This window comes from Callorhinus ursinus, unplaced genomic scaffold (assembly GCF_003265705.2).
Source record: "Callorhinus ursinus isolate GAN/ISIS: 27379988/994484 unplaced genomic scaffold, GSC_fseal_2.0 scaffold68, whole genome shotgun sequence".
Taxonomy (NCBI): domain Eukaryota; kingdom Metazoa; phylum Chordata; class Mammalia; order Carnivora; family Otariidae; genus Callorhinus; species Callorhinus ursinus.
The window spans coordinates 5,286,905-5,309,922 of record NW_027397130.1 but is presented as its reverse complement, the minus strand read 5'-3'; the positions used below and the strand labels follow the sequence as shown (position 1 = coordinate 5,309,922).

Sequence of the window (23,018 nt, the reverse complement as noted above, 5' to 3'; positions counted from 1 at the left end):
CTCCCGCTCTCAAGCCCCACAGCATCCCATCACTTCAGACCTCTGCTGCTATTCAGACATTTCCTGTTCCTATGTTTCGTCTGCCCCATACACTGGGAGCTTCTGGAGGAAGGCAGGATATGTTGAAGCAATGAGAAGCAGTGGAAAAGTTACTGATCTTCGGCCATGCGGACCTGGTTATTTGACTTTGGGAAAACTTCATGTAAACACTTAGAACAGTGCCTGGAACATAGCATGCGCTTCGCAAACGCTAGTATTGTCATTACTCGTTTCTTGGAACCTCAGGTCTCCCTCTTATAAAATGGGGTAAATAATAAACCTTCTGGGGCGCCTAGCTGGATCAGTCGGTAGAGCACATGACTTTTATTTTTTTCAAGTTTTTATTTAAATCCCAGTTGTTAACACAGTGTAATATTAGTTTCAGGTGTAGGATTTCGTGATTCACCACTTACATACAACACCTGGAGCTCATCACAAGTGCCCTCCTTAATACCCGAGAACAAGACTCTTGACCTCGGGATGGTAAGTTCAAGTCTCACACGTTAGGCATAAAGCTTACTTAAAAAAAAAAAGGAATAATGATAAATCTGTCAGGTGGTTCCTTATGAAGATTAGGAATAATGTCTGAAAAGTCTCGAGGACCTTCCTTGGCTCACAGCGGCTACTCACAAGCCATATGGCAGCCATTCTTCCGAAGCCTCAGCTGGGTGCAGAGAGGTTGCTCCATAAGAGTTTATGGAATGAGTTGAATGAACAGAGACATAGTCTAATATCAATTCAGATATCAAGGGAAAACTTTTCGGTCATTCATTCAACAAATCTTTAAGGGCTTGTCAGTATGTACCAGGCTTTGTTCTAGGTGCTGGGGTGCAACAGTAAAAACACCTCCTGTCCTGTGAAGTTTACATTCTAAAAGAGAAGGCAGATAATAAACAGGGCAAGACAGAAATAAAAGCCTATATGCTGTTAAGGTGCTATGAAGAAGGAAAAAAGCAAGGTGAGGATGCGCTAGCAGAGCTGGGAGGGAGGGCTGTCTGTGGAGGTGGCATTTAGGCAGAGACAAGAATCCGTAGGACAGCCAGAGCATGTGACATGTCCTCACCCTTAGGCAGACTCCAGCAGCCCTTCCACAGGTCAGCCTCTAGTGACAAGAGACCCACTGCCAGCAAAGGGGCTGTCGTCTGGCTCCCAGGGCCCCTCTCAACTCACACCAAGCTATAGACACTGCTGAGCCAGTGATTACAAACTTTATTTTTATAAGACTGTTTGAATTGGCCACCGAAGCCCCACCTGGAAGTAAACAGGTTATCACCATACCGTTACTGGTCTGTTCCCCAGGAAGTTCAGATCACTGTTCTCTCCAAATAGGTAACCCTCAGGGTGCGTGGAGTCAAACTTCTCTCCTCCCATAATGAAGTGGCTGGCAAAATAGCTTCCTAGACCGGGAGAGACAGAAACATCAAACAGAAACCAGTCACACTAAACCAAGTAAAAAAGCCAACTCAAAAATGTTAACCCTTCAAACAAATAATTAGTGTAACTGGTAACCCCAAGAGAATTGTCTCTGGATTTGGGACAGTGGCACAAAATAAGCAAAATCATAGCAGTGAGAACCCAAGATACCCAACATAAATAGATCAATTTTCCTTTTAACATTATTAATTGAATCCTTGTCATGATCTGTCTATAATACCATCCGCCAAAAGACCAGAAGGCCCCTCAGTGCACATTCATGAACATATACATGTATTTTGTTCCTGTTTTTTTTTTTCCCCTTAAACTTGAAGTGGTTACTTTCTATCCTCTGTATATTCAGGAATCTTAACTACAGGTATCAGCCTGTATACACACACATACATTTCTTTGCCTGGATTTTCCTAAGCCAGCTCGTACCTATACACAGAAGTCTCAGTACCTGCCTACCACTACGTATATACCTCTATAACCCTTTCCAGTGAAGGCTCTTCCTTTTTCATATGTGCTTCAAAATGATTGTTAACAGGAAAATACGAATGTAAATAATACAGCTGTCCTTGCCTTTACCTACCAATTGCCACACAGATTATGGAGTTTAACAGGACAATAGTTCAGTGCTATGATACAGATACACCTGCATGCACACACACGTGTACACACACCCTCAGTCTCAAATTCATTAACTGTGAATGGCCAGGGTTTCAGGGATGTCAGTTACGGCAGGTGCTCTTTGCCCCACCCTGACTAGCCAGGAGGCAGGGATATTTCTAACACTATAATAACTAGAGGCGATCAGCAGCCAGGGGTCAGAATCCCCGTCTGCCTCGCCCCCCGGACAGACGAGGAACTGTGCCAGGACATGACAGCACTGGTAAGTCACCATGGGAGGCCTAGGTAACGCTGCGAATTCCGTTCGGGAATACTTTCCAACCTCGATGACTAAATGAATGCCTCTTAACCCAAATTTCTATAATCTAAATACTCCCAGGAAGGTAAGCCATCCGAAGGGAAGGACTTATGTCACAAAACGCCTTCTCAAGGCTCTCCTCACATACCCCAATTCCTGGATTAACCCAAAGAACTTCTGAAACAGTGAGAGGCTTCATCGTCATCTGTCACACGGTGAGGGTATAGATACATTTTCCAAACCAATTTCAACTTTTGTTGAAAGTTTACTGCAGGCGCCTGGGTGGCTCAGTCGGTTAAGCGACTGCCTTCAGCTCAGGTCATGATCCTGGGGTCCCGGGACTGAGTCCCACGCCGGGCTCCCTGCTCAGCAGGGAGTCTGCTTCTCCCTCTGACCCTTCCCCTTTCATGTGCTCTCTCTCTCTCTCATTCTCGCTCTCTCAAATAAATAAATAAATAAAATCTTAAAAAAAAAGAGAGAGAGAAAGTTTACTGCAAACTAAAAACGAGATTCAGCACTTTCAGCCTGTGAAGAAGCCACAGGAAGGAAGACAGAGAAGAAAATTCTAACAGAAAAACTGAACCAAATATTCATTCTTGGGTTTTCTTCCCATGGAGCTTTAGTCTAGAAACACTTATTACACAAAGCAATGTGGATAAAATCACTCACCACAAAGTGAGGCAATTCTTTAATTAAACAACAAGTAGGAAAACATTATTTGAGAGTAAAAGCAGCCGAAATCTATCACTGAGGAACTTTCACGAGTTCCTCCACCAAAACTGAAAAATACAAACGGCAGCCATCTGCAGTGATACAACAGTGAAGTTCATCACTTAGAAAAGCTTAATTATCAATTATTTATGTCGAGCACTTGCAAGCCCTATTTTCCAAGTGCATAATTTATAGAGGGGGGAGGTGCCCAGTTGCCTTAAGTAGAAACAGCCATCTCAAATAATTAAGTCATTTACTATTGAACCTTACCAAAATATATCTTCTATACATTAGAGATTATATATTTATTATACATTAGTTGAAATTTTAAAAGGTAAAGATTTTTGGGAGCCTCGCTGGCTCAGTTGGTAGAGCGTGTGACTCTTGATTCCCATGTCGTGAGTTTGAGCCCCACGTTGGGGATAGAAATTCCTAAAATAAAATAAAATAAAAAGATTTTACACTGATGGATGGCTTGCCCAAGACATGAATAAAGAATGGAGAGAAGCAGGTTTGGTGTCTGGAGCTATACGGTTCAGTTCAGTATGGGACATGCTGAGTTTCTAGCATGTGTGAACCGTCAGGTGAGAGATGAAGGGACAATGAAATCCAGACAGAAAATCAACTTACAGGTGGTAGTGATTGATCCCAGCAAGAGGAGAACACTAATGACTTGGGGGACCTAGGGTTAAAGGTGGTGATAGGGTTCTTTTGGAAATGGCTTTTTTTTTTTTGCCGTAATATTAAAAGAGAAGAAATTACCAAGAAAGCAGTATAAAGCTAATTGTAGTTTTGCCTTACATTAAAAATCAAGAACACAAATATACAAAGATTTAAAATTAGGGTCAATATTTGAGAGATGAAAAAAGGACTTTTCATTTCAGTAGCAGAGTTGGTACAAAATTCCTTTGAAAAGATGATCTCCCTTGGTGCACTTAAAATAAAAGTACCTTACCAGTTAAAAGAAAAAATGAGCTTAAGGCAACCAAAAGCTGGCTTGTTGCTTTCTTTTGAAATGGACACGTCTAATAACTTGTCCTAGTTAGGCTAGTGAGACAGAACAAATCCGCCATCTGCAGCCTGGATAAAGCTTTCTGTCTATTTGCCCCAGCTGTCTAAAGGGATGAACCAGTGCAGAGTCTTGTATAGCTACCATATCAGCAGACAGTAACACCTAACACACTAACAGTTCCTGAAAAAAACACCTTTTGGACAGCTTGTGCACATTTTTACTTCTTAGCATGAACCATGCTCTAAAATCAGAAATGGTAGGGAAAAAGAGCTATACTACAATACTTTGCCTGTTTGCTAATACGGACATATATGACTAATGGATAAACTGCAAGTTTTTCATTATTAGCTAGCTATAATTTCTTATTTATTTTTTGAGGGGGGGAGGGAGGGGCCAAGGGAGAGGGAGAGAGAGACTCTTAAGCAGGCTCCACACCTAGCATGGAACCCAACACAGAGCTCAGTCTTACGACCCTGAGATCATGAACTGAGCCAAAATCAAGAGTCGGATGCTCAACCGACTGAGCCGCCCAGGCGCCCCAAGTTAGCTATAATTTCTTAACCAAAATTCATATTCAATTTCTTTGTGGGATTTAAGAAGATACATCTTGTGGTAATCATTTTACAAGACAGACATATATCACATCATCACGTTGTACATCTTAAACTGACACAATGTTAAATGTCAATTACATCTCAGGAAAGGGGAAAAAAAAGAAAACACATCATACACAGATCTCCAAAATTATATTTAAAACATAAGGTATGAGTGGGAGAAGAGGGAGTTAGTGTTTAAAGTGTATAGAGTTTCCGTTTTGCAAGAAGAAAAAGTTCTAGCGATCTTAACACTACTGAACTATAAGCTTAAAAATGGTAGGATAATAAATTTAATGTTACATATTTTTCACTACAGTAAAAAGAAATAAAGAAAAAAAATAAGGTTTGGTCTAGAATGTCCAACAGTAATCCAAGTTCAGTATTTTTTTTAAGATTTTTATTTATTTATTTATTTGACAGAGAGAGAGAGACAGCGAGAGAAGGAACACAAGCAGGGGGAGTGGGAGAGGGAGAAGCAGGCTCCCCACAGAGCAGGGAGCCCGACGCGGGGCTCGATCCCAGGACCCTGGGATCATGACCTGAGCCAAAGGCAGACGCTTAACAACTGAGCCACCCAGGTGCCCCTAAGGACAACTTTTGAACCAAGAGTCCAAATCAATAAATTGACTTCAACTGCCCACAAAGAAAAATACAACTATTTGTTCCTCATCATGCGAACAACAAAATACCTCAGTTAGAATTCACTATCTTGGGGCGCCTGGCTGGCTCAGTCGGCAGCGCATGAGACTCTTGATCTTGGGGTTGTGGGTTCAAGCCTCACGTTGGGTGTAGAGATTACTTAAAAATAAAATTACTTAAAAAAAAAATAAAATTACTTAAAAAATAAAACACTGTTTTAAATAATTTACCCAATGAATGTAAGCTATTAGGGCATATTCCTAACATCACAGTGAAATTAAATATTGCTCAATTGATCCCATAATTTATTGATCTCATCTGGCCCAATGAGATATTCTGACATTTGCCACCAAACTGCTATGAAGTATAACATCACACAATGAAGAACAATTAAACCTATTTCCCATTTTTCTACAACTCTGTGTGCCTTTTACAAGATATACACATATCAAATCATCACATTGTACACATTAAACTTTATGGGTACCCTACATGTTAACAAAAATGCTAATTAAAAAAACCTTTTCTTTCAAATCTGTGAAATTACTGAAGTATGTCTGCCTATAGAAACAGGCTTAGGGAAAAAAAATTGTTTAGGCCTCTAAGTAATAGCAATTTATTTACTGTCATAGCACAATTGCAAATCAAAGATTTTAAACTTTTTAAGTCATGGAAACTTTGTTTTATAAAACTAAAACAAAAATGTTGAGCAGGCAAAAAATTTTGATAATTTGTGTGGATTAAATGATAAAGTAAAATGTATTTGGGATTTTAGCTGCTATCTTATGCTAAGTGGGAGTTTTTATTGCAAGATCTATAACCAATCTTCCCTTTTTTAAAAAATTTAAATTCAGTTAACTAACATACAGTGTATTATTAGTTTCAGAGGTAGAGGTCAGTGATATACATAACACCCAGTGCTCATTACATCATGGGCATCACCCAGTTACTCCATCCTCCACCAGCAACCTTCAGTTTGTTTCCTATGGTTAAGAGTCTCTTATGGCTTGTCTCCCTGTCTGATTATGTCCTATTTTATCTTTCTCTCCCTTCCTCTATGCTCCTGTTTTGTTTCTTAAATTGCACATATGAGTGAAATCATATGATAATTGTCTTTCTCTGATTGACTTATTTCACTTAGCATAATACCCTCTGGTTCCATCCACATTTTTGCAAAGGCAAGATTTCAATTTTTTGATGGCTGAGTAATATTCCATTCCATATATATACCATATCTTCTTTACCCATTTATCTGTCGATGGACAACTGGGCTCTTTCCACAGTTTGACTATTGTGGACATTGCTGCTATGAACATTGGGGTGAATATGGCTCTTCTTTTCACTACATCTGTATCTTTGGGGTATATACCTAGTAGTGCAATTGCTGGGTTGTAGGGTAGCTCTATTTTTTTAACTTTTTGAGGAACCTCCATACTGTCTTCCACAGTGGCTGCACCAGCTTGCATTCCCACCAACAGCGTAGGAGGGTTCTCCTTTCTCTGCATCCTCACCAACATGTCATTTCCTGATTTGTTAATTTTAGCCATCCTGACTGGTGTGAGGTGGTATCTCATTGAGGTTTTGATTTGGACTTCCCTGATGCTGAGTGATGTTGAGCACTTTTTCATGTGTCTGTTGGCCATTTGTATATCTTCTTCAGAGAAATGTCTGTTCATGTCTTCTGCCTATTTTTTTTTAGGATTTTATTTATTTGACAGAGAGAGAGAGAGAGAGAGCGAGAGCAGGAACACAGGCAGGGGGAGTGGGAGAGGGAGAAGCAGGCTTCCTGCCGAGCAGGGAGCCCGACGCGGGGCTCGATCCCAGGACCCCGGGATCATGACCTGAGCCGAAGGCAGATGCTTAACGACTGAGCCACCCAGGTACCCCAATCTTCTGCCTATTTCTTGATTGGATTATTTGTTCTTTGGGTGTTGAGTTTGATGAGTTCTTTATAGATTTTGGATTCTAACCCTTTATCTGATAAAACATTTGCAAAAATCTTCTCCCATTCTGTAGGTTGCCTTTTGGTTTTGTGGACTGTTTCCTTTGCTGTGCAAAAGCTTTTTATCTTGATGAAGTCCCAATAGTTCATTCTTGCTTTTGTTTCCCTTGCCTTTGGAGGCATGTCTAGCAAGAAGTTGCTGTGGCTTAGGTCACAGAGGTTGCTGCCTGTGTTCTCCTCTAGGATTTTGATGGATTCCTGTCTCACATTTAGGTCTTTCATCTATTTTGAGTCTATTTTTGTGTACGGTGTAAGGAAATGGTCCAGTTTCCTTCTTCTGCACATGGCTGCCCAATTTGCCCAACACCATTTGTTGAAGAGACTGTCTTTTTTCCATTGGACATTCTTTCCTGCTTTGTCAAAGATGAGTTGACCATAGAGTTGAGGGTGCATTTCTGGGTTCTCTATTCTATTCCACTATGTTTTGTGCCAGTACCAGGCTGTCTTGATGATCGCAGCTTTGTAATATAGCTTGAAGTCCGGAATTGTGATGCCACCAGCTTTGGTTTCTTTCTTGACATTCCTGTGGCTGTTCAGGGTCTTTTCTCATTCCATACAAATTTTAGGATTATTTGTTCCAGCTCTGTGAAAAATGTTGATGGTATTTTGATAGGGAAGCAATCTTCCCTTCTTTTTATTTTTATTGATGTCACAGTAAAACAAATATCCTGCCTGTAAGTGAAAAATATTAATCTTCAACTATTTGCTTTTGAACTAATGGAGCTGTATACTCGATTACTACAGAAAATGGAATTGTATTTAAAAACTAATTTTATACAAAATTAAAAAATGAGAAAATTGGCTATGGGAATTCTATTAGGTCTTCATGTATTTGAAAAATCTTCACCTAGGGGCACCTGGGTGGCTCAGTCAGTTAAGTGTCTGCCTTTGGCTCAGGTCATAATCCCGGGCTCCTGGGATTGAGTCCCTCATCAAGCTCCCTGCTCAGGGGGGAGTCTGCTTCTCCCTCTCTCTCTACCCCTCCCCCCTGCTCATGCTAATAAATAAAATCTTAAAAAAAATTTACACAAGTAAAACATGCCTTTTGCAGAAAATGAAAATACATAGAAGTATGTAATTTAAAAAGCAATAATCTAATTCAACTCCGTGAGAAGTAACTCCACTATTAACAACTGGTTTGTGGCCTTACAGATTTTCCTACACGTATATAAACACGTTCGGGTTTTCTGTTTTTTCTTTTTTAACTTAATTGGGATATTACACATACTGATCTGCACTTTTTTTTTTTTTGCCTAATGTACTGTAGGCATCCTTCCATGTCCACTTATGGATTGAACTCATTATTCCTAAGGACTACCTAACAATAACTCATATTGAAGACTTACTATGTCCCAGCACTGTACTATCAGGTACCAAATAGATTATTCCTCACAACAACCCTATCAGGTAGGTGATTTTTTTTTTTTTTTTTACAGAACTGATGATAAATGCACAGAGAAAGGAAGTAATTTATCCAAGATCACACAGGTAGTAAGAGGCAGTGTCGGGTCCGAAATCCAGCTATTTTTATTCCAGAATGCCTATGTGTACTCTTATCCATTACACTATATTCCCATCGAGCATCCAGATTTAATTAACCGGTTCTCTACTGATGAACATTCCCTACTCTCTAGTTTACATTGCATGCTTGCTTTTTTCCCTCCTGGGTGGTATTATTGTTGCTATTTGATTGTTTTTACATCTGGATTTGTCCTTATGGACTGTGTAGGATAAGGTGTTAATCATTTTTTTCCAGACAGGAAACTTTACTAACACCATTTATTGGATGTTCCATTTCCCCCACTAAATTGAAAATCTATTTTTATCATGCTATATATACCTAGCTCTGGACTCCATTCTATTCTGAACAAGCACAATGACGTTTGTTTGTTTGAGTACCATATAGTTTTAACAACTGTAACTTTACAGTATTTGAAGCAAGGAACATGTCAACAGATCCAAACCTTCCCCCCATTCTCAAGGTCCCAACCCTGACCCCCCTACCTGGCTTCCTTCTACTTTGTGACATTCCCTCAAAACCCTTCAACATTACACAAGTTTCAAAACCTTACAACTTCCCTCTATGTCTATCCATCCTTTCTTCTGGCCTCAAGAAGGTAGTCCTTCTCTCCCCGTTCCAAAGTTAACTTTTCCACTTGAGTTCCCATCCCCAACTGTCTCTACCTCCTCGAGACCTCATCAACAACCTCTTTCTCTGTTTCTATTCCTCTTTCCACGGGCTTTTTACTTGCCTCGTGCTGCAAGCATATTCTGGTCTTCTCGACTTAGAAAACAAATACAAAAGAGAGTTCCACGTGCCGTGCCTTACAATCCGCCCACTGGCCACCCATCTGTCGTTCCTGTCTGCTCCCGCCCACACCCAGTGACTCCACAAACCCTTACGGTGCTTTCCACCACTCTACTGAAACTCTTCCCTGGGACACCCAGCAGCCCAAGTGTATCCTCACGCTTCACTCACCTTATGAATGCTCGGAGGACTTCCATGCTCACTTCTGAGGCTCTTTTCCCCTCGGCTTCCAAAATCCTCATGGTTCTGAGTCTCTTCCTACCTAAAACTTGTGTCACGCTCTCACGCAGCCCACAAACCTGGGTGTGTCTTCAAGAGCTCGGGTCTCTCCCTTTCTTTCATTCTCTCCCTCGCAGAATCAAATCAGAGGCTCTGATTTAAAACAGCTGAATTTGATCCCGGTGCTGCCTTCCTCCACTGGGTCACCTGGGACAAGTTATTTAACTTTTGGGGGGCTTTGGGTTCTTTATCTATAAAACGGATAGTAACACCTCTTTCAAGAGATTGTTGTTAGGCCCAGTGGGCAATTAACACACACTGGCTTCTCTTTTCCCATACTCCCAAACATTTTCCCCTGATCTTTCTTTGGAGTTTCAGTCCAAATCTTTAACCACCTGCCATATCTTTTCACCTAGATATCCTATCTTTGCTTCAAATTCAATGAATAACCTTTTTTTTTTTTTTCTGGGAGAGGGGGAATAAAGAGCATTTTATCTTAAGAGCTGTCACCAGAACTCCTCTTAGCAAAGGCATGATCTTTTTTGGAATATACCTTAATGAGCTACTTAGAATGGAGAGCAATACACCAAGGGCACGGGTACATTTGTTGCTTATTGATGCAACTCAAATGGCTTTGTAATTTCTTTTCTCAGAGGAAAGGGTAAGGAGAAGAGTCAAAAAAGGAGAGGTAGGAGGAAAGAAACATTAGGATGAAGAAAGGCTCAGGTTGGTGAACTCAACAGCCAGTGAAACTCCCCAGCTGAAGTACAGTTTAGGGTGATGATGCTTACTATGCCTTTGTATTTCTGCAATGTAAACCCCAACTTCATCACCCTCCACAAATATTTAGTAGAATCTACACTTTGAATACTTTATGCGAACGGAATTTTTTGGAGAAACTGAGGAATGGACTGAAGTCACATTTATTGTTGGGCAGGGACAGCAAGCTGGAGCTCAGGAGCCAACATGGTTGTGCCATGGGTCATTTGGGAATTCACAGAAATCTTGGAAGGGGCATGAGAAGTCTACAGTCTATGATTTGGGGGAGTGGGTGGGTTTCTGTCTAATTTGCCTAGATTTTGAGGAGCAGTAAAGCCCCGGCTGACATTTGGGACTCACTTTATTTTTTTTTTTGAAGATTTTATTTATTTATCTGAGAGAGAGAATGAGATAGAGAGAGCACATGAGAGGGGGGAGGGTCAGAGGGAGAAGCAGACTCCCCGCTGAGCAGGGAGCCCGATGTGGGACTCGATGGGACTCACTTTAAAAGCAGTTTCTGCCCCAGATTCCCAATTTCTGTCAGTGGTGCTTCACTTCTCTGCTCACTCAGGTTAAAAATGTCATAGTCATCAAAACTACACAAACACTGAATGTGTACTTTTGTGCAAAGCATCCTTGTCAAGACCTCAGCCCTTTCCAAGTTCGATGACAGTGGATTATCAGGTTATAGTTCCCTAGAAAATCTCTATGCTTCTAGTCTTTTTCTCCCTACAACCTATATCTCTAAGAGATAAATCTTCCTTAGAACACCATCTGGTTCTTTTCTTTTGCTTCCTACCCCCTTCCCAAATTTTATTTCTCACTACCCTTCTTTTAGGAGAATTCTCTGCCTCAACCAACTAATCTATTTGTTATTCTCTAAATCCATCAAGAACACTGGCAAGGACACCTGAAACTAATATAACACTGTATGCAACTAACTGGAATTAAAATAAAAACTTAAAGGGGCACCTGGCTGGCTGAGTCCGGACAGCATGTCTCTTGATTGTGGGGTTGTGAGTTTGAGCCCCGTGTTGGATGTAGAGATTACATAAAAATAAAACAAATAAATGAAATAATCTTTAGGGGCACCTGGCTGGCTCAGTCAGTCAGGCGTCTGCCTTCGGCTCAGGTCATAATCCTGAAGTCCTGGGATCGAGCCCCATGTTGAGCTCCCTGCTCAGTGGGAAGTCTGCTTCTCCCTCTCCCTCTGCCTCTCTCCCCGGCTTGTGCGCTCTCTCTCTCAAATAAGTAGATAAAATCTTTAAAAAAATAAATAAAATAAAATAATCTTTAAAAATTAAAATAAAAACTTAAAAATTTTTAAAAAGCACACCGGCAACCTCCCGGCCATTACAAATACTATTCTTCCCCTTGGACTATCTGGGAGCCCTTCAGTGTGTTCAGACGAGCCATTGCTCCCAAGAATTCTACCCTAACTGATCAAGTTCTTCTCTGTATTTTATTCAGTTGGCATAAACCCCTCTGTACTGTTATTTTTAACAGCTTTATTGAGGTATACTATACACAGCATAAAATTCATCTATCGTACAACTCAGTAACTTTGGTAAATATCACACAATCCAGCTGAAAACACTTTCATTACCCCAAAATGTTCCTTCATGCCTGTTTACAACTCCTACTCTGTTCCCCAGCCTTAGGCAAACACTGCTGTTTTCTATCTCCATAAATTTGCCTTTTCTAGACATTTCATAGAAATGGATTCATATAATATAGTCTTACATCTGCTTTCTTACACTTAACACAATGTTTTTGAGGTTAATCCATGTAGTGCAGCATGTATCACTAGTTCATTCCTTTAAGTTGCTGAATAGCATTTCATTGTATGAATATATCTCATTTCGTTAATCCATTCACCAGCTGATGAACATTTGGATTATATCCCATTTTTTGGCTATTATGAACAGTGCTGCTATGGACATTTGTATATATGTCTGTGTGTGAATCTTTTGGGAGTGGAATTGCTAGATCATAAGGTAAATTTATGTTTAACATTTTAAGACTTGCCCAAACTCTTCCAAAGTGGCTGTTACCGTTTTACATTCCCAACAGCAATGCACAAGTATTGCAATTTCTCTACATTCTCACCAACATTTGACATTGTCTTTTTTACTGTAGCTATCCTCTTGGTTGTGAAGTACTACCTCATTGTGGTTTTAATTTTATTTCCCTAACAACTACTGGTATTGAGCATCTTTCCATGGGTTTATTTATTTACTTATTTTTAAAGATCTTATTTTTTTATTTGTCAGAGAGAGAGAGAGAGCACAAGCAGGAGGAGTGGCAGGCAGAGGGAGAAGCGGGCTCCCTGCTCATGCAGGATTCGATCCCAGGACCCTGGGATCATGACCTGAGCTGAAGGCAGCTGCTTAACCAACTGAGCCACCCAGGCGTCCCTTTTCATGGGTTTATTAGCCATTCTTGTATCTTCTTTGGTGATATCTCTATTCAACTCTTTTGTCCATTTTTATTTTTTAAGTAGGCTCCACGCTTGGCGTGGAGCCCAACGTGGGGCTTGAACCCACGACCCTGAGACCAAGACCTGAGCTGAGATCAAAAGTCTGACACTTAACTGAGCCATGCAGACGCCCCTCTTTTGTCCATTTTTAAATTGGGTTGTCTTTTTAATACTGAGTTGTTCAAGTTCTTGGTACATTCTGGATGCAAATCCTTTATCTGTGTGTTTTGCAAATATTTTCATTCAGAAGGTGGCTTGTGTTTTCAGATTCTTAATGTCTTTTGAAGCAGAAACATTCTTAATTTTTTTTATTATTATTATTTTTTTTAAGATTTTATTTATTCATGAGAGACAGAGGGAGAGAGAGATAGAGAAGCAGAGGGAGAAGCAGGCTCCCGCTGAGCAGGGAGCCCGATGCGGGACCCGATCCCGGGACCCTGGGATCATGACCTGAGCCGAAGGCAGACGCTTAACCATCTGAGCCACCCAGGCGCCCCATTCTTAATTTTGAAGAAATCCAATTTACCAGTTTTTTCTCTTCTGGATTGTGCTTTTGATGCTATATCAAAGAACTCTTTGCCTAATCCTGAATCAAATGTTTTCTCCTATATCTTCTTTTAGGGGTTTTATGGTTTTCATTCTTACATTTAGGCCCGTTTTTCTAAACAGCTTAATGAGATATAATCACACACCATACAATTCACCTATTTAAAGTGTACTATCCAATTCTTTTTTAGTATATTGGAAAGAGTTATGCAACTATTCACCACAATTTTAGGACATTTTCATTATCCCAAAAAGAAACCCATTAGCAGTCACTCATTTCCCCCTCCCTCCAGCCACTGACACTCGCCAATCTACTTTCTGTCTCAATGGATTTGCCTCTCACGGACATTTGGGATTATACAACATACACGATTTTGCAGCTGGCTTCTTTCACTTAACATTAATATTTTCAAGGTTCATCCATGGTGAAGCAAATACCAATACTTCAGTCCCTGTTATTGCCAAATAATGTTCTGTATGGACTTACCACATTTTATCAGCTATTCCATTTGCCAGTTGATGGACACCTGGGTTATTTCCACCTTTTAGCTATTATGAAAAATGCTACTATGAACATTCATGTACACATTTTGGTGTGGATTTATTTATTCCTCATTTTTCTTGGGCATATATATATACCTAGAAGTGGAAATACTGAATCATTTAAGCAAATGTGAAACAGTTTTCCAAAACAACTGCACTATTTTACATTTCCACCAGAGTTTTAATTTCTCTACATTCTCACTAAACTTGTTGTTATTAGTTCTTATATTGATTATAGCCAACCTAGTGGGTGTGAAGTGCTATCTAATTGTAGATTTGATTTGCATTTCCCTAATGGCTAATGAGGGTGAGCATCTTTTCATGTGCTTATTGTCCATTTGTATAACCTTTTTTGGAGAAAGGTCTATTCAAGACCATTGTTCCCTTTCCAGTTGGGTTGTCTTTTTCTTATTGAATTGTACAAGTTCTTTATATATTCTTGATGCAAATCCCTTATCATATATATGATTTACAAATATTTTCTCCCGTTCTGTGACTTGTGTTTTCATTCTATGACCCATTCTGAGTTAATTTTTGATGATGTGAAGAGTTTAAGTTCATTTTTTTTTTTGCTTATTATCCAAATGTTCCAGCATCATTTGTTGAAACAAAAACAAACAAACAAACAAACAAAACCACCCACTATTCTTTTCCTGTTGAAATGCCTTGGTACTTTTTTTTTTTTTAAAGATTTTATTTATTGGGGCACCTGGGTGGCTCAGTCGGTTAAGCGTCTGCCTTCGACTCAGGTCATGATCCCAGGGTCCTGGGATTGAGCCCCCCATCAGGCTCCCTGCTCAGTGGGGAGCCTGCCGTTCCCGTGCTTGTGCTCTCTATCAAATAAATAAATAAAATCTTAAAAAAAAAAAGATTTATTTGAGAGACAGAGAGCACAAGCGAGGGGAGGGGCAGAGAGAGAGAGAGAGAGAGACTGAGCGCGGAGCCCACTGGGGCTAAATGCAGGGCTCCATTCCAAGACCCCAAGATTGGACCTGAGCCGAAGAAGATCATAACCGACTGAGCCACCCAGGCACCCTTTGTCTTGGTACTTTTGTCAAAATCAATTGAACGTAAATATAAGGTTTTATTTCTGACTTGCAAATCTCTTCCATTGATCTATATACCTTTTGTTGTGCCAATACCACACTCTGGTTTTATAATAATGTTTTAAATTGGGTAGTGAAAGTCCTCCAACTTTGTTCTTCCTTTTGTTTGTTTAAGATTTTATTTCTTGGTAATCTCTACACCCAACGATGGGCTTGAAATTACAACCTGGAGATCAACGGTCACATGCTCTACCAGCTGAGCCAGCCAGGCGCTCCATCCTTCCTTTTCAAAGTTGTTCTAGATAATCTAAATCTTTGTGCATGCATGTGCATGTAAATATAAGAATCAGCTGGTCAATTTATTTTAAAAAAAGTCTGTTGGGATTTTGACTCAATTTTTAGAACGTTGGCATCTTGACAATATTGAGTTTTCCAACATGAAATGTTTAATTACTTAGATCTTTTTAAACTTCTTTAGTTAAAGCACCAATCTCAGCAACATTTTAGAATTTTCAGTATACAAGTCTTATACTTCTGATGTTAAATTTATTCCTAAAGGGGCGCCTGGGTGGCTCAGTCGTTAAGCGTCTGCCTTCAGCTCAGGTCATGATCCCAGGGTCCTGGGATCGAGCCCCACATCGGGCTCCCTGCTCAGCCGGAAGCCTGCTTCTCCCTCCCCCACTCCCCCTGCTTGTGTTCCCGCTCTCGCTTGGTCTCTCTCTGTCAAATAAATAAATAAAATCTTAAAAAAAAAAAAAAAGACCATATCAACTCTTGTCTGAGTTTCCAGCTTGCTGGCGGGCCCTAAATATTTTAGACTTGCCAGCCCCCACAATCACAGGAGCCAATTCCTTAAAATAAGTCTTTTTATTTTAAGGGAGACACATATATTTTTAAAATATACATATATTGGGGCGCCGGGGTGGCTCAGTCGGTTGAGCATCTGCCTTCGGCTCAGGTCACGATCCCAAGGTCCTGGGATTGGGCCCCACAGCGGGCTCCCTGCTCAGCGGGAAGCCTGCTTCTCCCTCTCCCCCTGCCTGCCTGCCTGCCTGCCTACTTGTAATCTCTCTCTCTGTCAAATAAATAAATAAAATCTTAAAAAAATAAAATAAAATATACATATATCTCCTACTGATTCTGTTTCTTGGAGAATACTAAATGACTCTGCCACCAAATAGCTTGTATTGTTAATACAAATAGCTGGTATTGTTAATACTCCCTTCTGTGACCCATATTCTGACTTACAAAGTTGATTTGAGAGCTATCCTGCTGCTTGCCATAGGAATCAAAATCAATGAGCACAACGATCAGAATCTACATACTGGTGCATAGCAGGTGCTCAATAATGTACATTAATGGTAATGAACAGAAAGAGAAAAGAGATGCTAAAGAACCAAAGAACATAACCACCATCATATAAGGAAATCAAAGGCCCTAAATCTGAGGACAAAATCAAGAAGTGAAAGAAATCAGTCTGTTAATAATGAAGTGAAGTACAAACAGAGCAAAAATATTAGATGTTTTAAGAGGTGGGTGCCTGGGTGGCTCAGTCTTTAAGCGTCTGCCTTTGGCTCAGGTCATAATCCCAGGGTCCTAGGCTTGAGGCCCACATAAGCCTCCCTGCTCAATGGGGAGTCTGCTTCTCCCTCTACCCCTCTCCCTGCTCATGCTCTTTCTCGCTCACTCTCTCTCAAATAAATAAATAAGATCTTTAAAAAAAACAACAGCAGGAGAAGTACTACATTTTAAGTGTTTAAAAAAATAATACTAGCATTTGAGGGGCGCCTGGGTGGCTCAGTCAGTTAAGCGACAGACTCTTGATTTCAGCTCAGGTCATGACCCTCAGAGTCCTGAGATGGAGCCACATCAGCCTCTGCACTGGGTGCGGAACCTGCTTAAGATTCTCTCTCTCCCTCTCCCTGTGCCCCTCCCCTCCACTTGCATGCATATGCGTGGACGTGTGCATGCACACTCTCTCTCAAAAAAAAAAATACTAGCATTTGAACTCTTGATCTTGATGACTTCATCATTAAATGGAGCAACACTGAGGTTTTTATGGTATTAAATGTATTTACTATGAATTTCGGGAACTTACTTAATTTTGAGGTATCTAACTGTGCCAGAACCAAACAATTCTTTATTCTGTAGTGAGTTCCAGATTTTTAAGTCCTTGGTGTCAAAACTAATATTAATGTCCCTAAAAGTTAAGAGAAACTTTTATAACTAACGGACAAAGACATGACCCATGCTTTATTTATTTTTTTAAATATTTTATTTATTTATTTGACAGAGAGACACAGCGAGAGAGGGAACACAGGGGGAGCGGGAGAGGGAGAAGCAGGCTTCCCGCTGAGCAGGGAGCCTGATGCGGGGCTGGATCCCAGGACCCTGGGATCATGACCTGAGCCGAAGGCAGACGCTTAATGACTGCGCCACCCAGGCACCTTGATGACCTATGCTTTAAAAACTGCTCTTGCCACAGGACAGACCCACATGACAAGCATATATGTACTCCAATGTAACAAAAATTTGGAGAATAACGATGCTAACTGCTCAGGACGCTACCATTCTGAATTTTTATAATAGGTTTAGCTCTTAACAACCTGAGCAAGGGGCGCCAGGGTGGCTCAGTCGTTGAGCGTCTGCCTTCCGCTCAGGTCATGATCCCAGGGTCCTGGGATCAAGCCCCGCGTCGGGCTCCCCGCTCGGCAGGAAGCCTGCTTCTCCCTCTCCCACTCCCCCTGCTTGTGTTCCTGCTCTCACTATCTCTGTCAAATAAATAAATAAATAAAATCTTTACAACAACAACAACAAAAACAACCTGAGTAAAATGAATTACTCTTGTTTTTCAATTTACTCAAATATGTAGAAAGAAATAAACTAGATTCATTAGGTGCTGAATTACAATGAATTAAATTGTCTTTATAGTATGCCCATTTCTTGCTGGATAGAGAAAACAGGCCTAATGACTTTTATTAACGTGGATACCCCTTTCAAAAGATGAGCATGCATGCATAAAAACAACCACCTCAGCAAAGCCATACCTTTGCTAAACAAATGATCAGGGGCTTTTAAAGAAGGGAAGATCTTAGAGAAGGATTTAAAAGCATGCATAGCTTCTAACTCAAAAATCACAAAGGTACAACCAAACGCAGAACAGTGCTATAAATAGCTTTCTATGCTAATGCAGAAATACTATCTAGAAATGAGCTCCCACCATGCCTTGTTATTTAAATGACTAAAAATCATGTATTTATTAAGAAAGCCAAATATCACCTAAGAACATTTGTATAACATCCATCATTGCTGCACTGTTTACAACAGTAAAAAACTGAAAAAACAACAACAAAAAGCTCCCAAATGTTCATCAACAGAAGACTATGTTAAAACAGGGCATTAGCATACAAAGGAATATTATACAGCTGTTAAAGAACAGGGAGCCTGGGTAGCTCAGTCCTTAAGCGTCTGCCTCCGGCTCAGGTCATGATCCCAGCTCAGGTCATGGTCCCAGGGTCCTGGGATCGAGCCCCATATTGTGCTCTCTGCTCCTCAGGACGCCTGCTTCTCCCTCTCCCACTCCCCCTACTTGTGTTCCCTCTCTCTCTGTGCTTCTCTGTCAAATAAATAAATAAAATCTTAAAAAAAAAAAAAAACAGAAACTTTCAATATGGGAAAAAAAAAAAAAAAACCCCAAAAATCCCTAAAAGTGAAAAAAAAAAAAAAAAAAGGACACTTGGCTGGCTCAGTCGGTAGAGCATGTGACTCTTGATCCCGGGGTTGTGAGTTCAAGACCCACACTGGGCATAGAGACTACTTAAAAATATAAAATCTTTTTTAAAAAGTGGGGAAAAAAGGTGCAGAACAGTCTAAATTGTATGTTATGCTTTTATCTGCACCAGAAACTGGAAGAATTCCAAAGAAACCAAAAGTGGTTACACAGGGAGGGGAGGTGTATGGGAAGAAAATGGGTAGATGAATAGTACAATGAGAACAAGATTTTCACTGCATGACTTTTCATTCTATTAAATTTTGAAACGTGGGGGCGCCTGGGTGGCTCAGTCGATTAAGCGTCTGCCTTCGGCTCAGGTCATGATCTCAAGGTCATGGGATCCAGTCCGGCCTCTGGCTTTGCTCAGAGTCTGCTGGAGATTCTTTCTCTCCCTCTCTGTCCACCCCCCCCCGCCCCACTCACGCTCCCTCCCTAAATAAATAGATAAAATCTTTAAAAATAAAAAAAACTTTGAATCATGTAACTTATATTACTTATTCAAAAAATAAGTATTTTTTTTTAAAGTAGGTCCACACCCAGCGTGGAGCCCAATGTGGGGATTGAACTCATGACCCCGAGATCAAGACCTGAGCTGAGATCAAGAGTCCGACAATTAACTGACTGAGCTACCCAGGCGCCCCCCAAAAATAAATAATTGTCAAAAATTTAGGCTATTTTATTTCCCCCATCTCTAAAAAAATGAAACCTAAGTTTCAACAGGAAATCCACCGTTCTCAATAATTTCTAAATATTTCCAGTTCAGTGAGCATACAAAACTAAGGGGTTCCTCTAAAAATACAAAATAAGGAAAGCAATTCTGCTGGGCACTGTGACCATCAAGACAGGGACGGATGACAGAGCTGCTTTTTGAAACTATTCCACAGGCAGCAGAGCTTGAGACTTTCCAGAGAGCCAGAGGTCTCGGCTTAGCCGGTCACCTGAAGAAAGCAGACTCTGCTATTTGCTTTGCTCTATCACTACTGAAGATAAGAAGACTTCTCAGGCACCTGGGTGGCTCAGTCATTAAGCGTCTGCCTTCGGCTCAGGTCCTGGGATGGAGCCCCGCATTGCGCTCCCAGCTCCGCGGGAAGCCTGCTTCTCCCTCTCCCACTCCCCCTGCTTGGGTTCCCTCTCTCACCTTGTTTCTCTCTGTCAAATAAATAAATAAAATATTTTTTTTTTAAAAAGGTAAGACTTCTCAAAATCAACCCAGTCTGATCCTTCAACAAGGACAGGCCTTTGAGTTTTGTCTCAGTCCTGGCACAGAACAGCTTCCTTTCCACAAATCATCACAAGTCCAATTCCTTGTGAAAGGCAGAGGCTGATGGCTTATAGAGAAGAGCACTAACTGCGAGACCCTGGCCATACCAATTTGTTTCTCTGACTTCCATTTTCTTATCGGTGAGATGAGCGTATCTTGGGCCAAATTCTCTCAAAGGTTCCTTTCAGGTCTACAATACTATCATTCTACAAAAAAACAGGTCAATTTAAAGATCAGATGAAGGGTGGGAGATGCCTCCACACTAGAGCATAAACAAGTTCACGGAAATTCTCAAGTACACAAAGGTTTGCTGACTGGGACCTGAATGTTATGATTCTTTTCTTTTTTTTTTTTTTACGATTTTATTTTTTTATTTGAGAGAGAGAGAACCGGGGTGGAGGGGGGAGGCAGAGGGAGAGAGAGGAGACTCCATGTTGAGCAGGGAGCCTGATCGTGGCCTGAGCCCAAGGCAGATGCCTACCCAACTGGGCCACCCAGGCGTTCCTGATTCTTATTTTTTGTGTTCTATCTTCAACATAAATAATGTGGTCCCCTTGTTGTAAAGATTTCTCACATACATAACTTCCAATTAGAAATGATTTACAACTAGTTAACACTTTTAAAACATGGACGGAGTGGAGAGAATTATTTCAGACCGTTAGTTAGCACTGAGTGTTTTGGTTAAGAAAAGTTTTAGTTTGGCCTTTTGATCCTTTTATGATCATCAACCAAGATTCATACTTGTATTACTAACCTTTGGGGAACAGCCTTCCAGAGATTTACCTATGCTAATTCCCACACGTGAAGGGAGGGTGAATCCTCTTCTGAGACTGCAAACTCTACTGAAATCTCCAAGCTCAGCAAAACATGTTCCATATTGTGATCAATAAAAGCTAAGTGATTTCAGGGGGAAAAAAAAAGCAACCCACAAATACTTGTGCATATTTTTGTCTATTAAAAAGCAAAGTGCATGGGGCGCCTGGGTGGCTCAGTCGTTAAGCGTCTGCCTTCGGCTCAGGTCATGATCCCAGGGTCCTGGGATCGAGCCCCGCATCGGGCTCCCTGCTTGGCGGGAGGCCTGCTTCTCCCTCTCCCATTCCCCCTGCTTGTGTTCCCTCTCTCGCTGTGTCTCTCTCTGTCAAATAAATAAATAAAATCTTTAAAAAAAAAACAAAAACACAACAACCTAATGAAATTTAAAAAAAAAAAAAAAGCAAAGTGCATGCTTCTTTTGGCATTGGTTTCATATAGTCGTAATTAGCTAGAGTTTTATTAAAACGCTAAAGATCCGCAGCTTTATCTTAGACTGTTCTAAAACAGCTCTTAATCATATTCATGTCGGCAAGGATTCATGCTTTGGCACAAAAGCATCAGAAACACAGCTCTCGCAGACACTCTGCAGGGTGCAGGTCCATTGTCTGGTCCCTGCTTCCACCTGGCACAGACTGGACACACTGCTGGGAAACCAGCTCATCTCATTAGCATGTCTTTATTCTAAGGCTCCAATTCTGACACCTCTCCAAGATCACCAAAATCCTCCTCAGGTCCTAGGCCAAAGAGAAGATGGTAGCCACCGGTCCCCCAGAAGTCTTGAGAAAAGCAATAAAAAATAAAGAGCATAGAGTTAGGTCATGCACGAGCAGTCCAGAATTGGCCGGTGCTCAATCCACTTGTGATCCTCTATCCTTCGCTGTCAAAATCCTCCTCCACCTCTGACGCTTTATGCCACAACCCAGAGGTTGGACACATTTACCTTTTTAATGATTCTGAAAACAAACGGAATACTTCTATACATTTTAAATACCTCTGCCCTGTCCCCAAGCAATCCGCATTCTAAAAACCAGGTCTGCCGCTACTCTGGCAAAGGGACAACCCGGCTGACTCTGACACTCAAGACTCCCAAACATTTCTGTTAAACACTTCTTTTGGCTTCTGACAGCCTCTTGAAAAGCGCAGCCCTGCAAACGCATTCTGGGCCTCCATCCTCCAGCAGGCATCGGAAGCTTCGCCCTGAGAAACCTACTTCCAACCTGGGCCCGTGCCTCCCTCTCCAGAGGCCTGGATGCGCGGACCCCGGCCGGCCTCCCAGCACAGGCGCCGGTGCCGGATGCCAGGCCCGCCTCCCCTAGATCAAGCTGAATATCCCTGGAGAGATCAGCTCCCGAGGGGAAAAGGCGCACCGGGCGCGGAGGAGGGGTCCCGTCGGGGCCGCGGGCACCCCGCCCCTCGGGAGCCGCAGTCCCCCCGCACGCGTCTCTGCCACCAGGCACATGGCCTGCAGGCCGCTCGCGTCCTCGGGCGGCGGGCCGGCCGGCCACCGCGGCGACCCAGCCAAGGACCCCTGCGCACCGGCCCGCAGACCTCCCACCCCCGGCCCCGGGTGGCGCCCCGGCCCGCGCCCGCCGGCCCTCACCGGACTTGGGCGGGTAGCGGTACACGGAATTGGACGGGATGTCCACCTCCTCCACGCCCGCGTGCTGCCGGCTGGTCAGGGCCCCCATGGCGCTGCGCCCGCGCCACCCTCGCGCCTCACCGCGGCCGCTCGCCCCGCGCGCGGTGCGGGGGTCGGCTGCCCGCCGCGGCCGGCTCCGCCTCGGCGCTGCGGCTGTGGCAGCGGGGAGCCCCCGGCGCGCTGCGCACCATCCTCCGCCGGGCCCCGCGGCGGCGCCTCTGCCGAAGGGGGCTGCGGGCCGGGCCGGGGGCGCAGCCGCCGCCGCCGCCGCCGCCGCCACCTCAGGCCGC

At 42.1% G+C, this 23,018-nt stretch overlaps 1 protein-coding gene across 7 annotated transcripts in view; it reads right to left on the bottom strand.

The window, feature by feature from the left end:
- Nucleotides 1–22,815, bottom strand: part of RNF157 (ring finger protein 157) — a 77,372-nt gene extending 54,557 nt beyond the window's left edge. For all 7 annotated transcript variants that reach the window (XM_073886048.1, XM_073886046.1, XM_025859583.2 and 4 more), the window contains exons 1-2: nucleotides 22,690–22,815; nucleotides 1,318–1,436 (exon numbers count right to left, since the gene is read on the bottom strand). In XM_073886048.1, the coding sequence (XP_073742149.1) occupies nucleotides 1,318–1,436; nucleotides 22,690–22,777 (207 nt within the window). In that variant the 5' untranslated portion in view covers nucleotides 22,778–22,815. The remainder of the gene's footprint in view (nucleotides 1–1,317; nucleotides 1,437–22,689) is intronic.
- Between the last annotated feature and the right edge of the window lie 203 nt (nucleotides 22,816–23,018).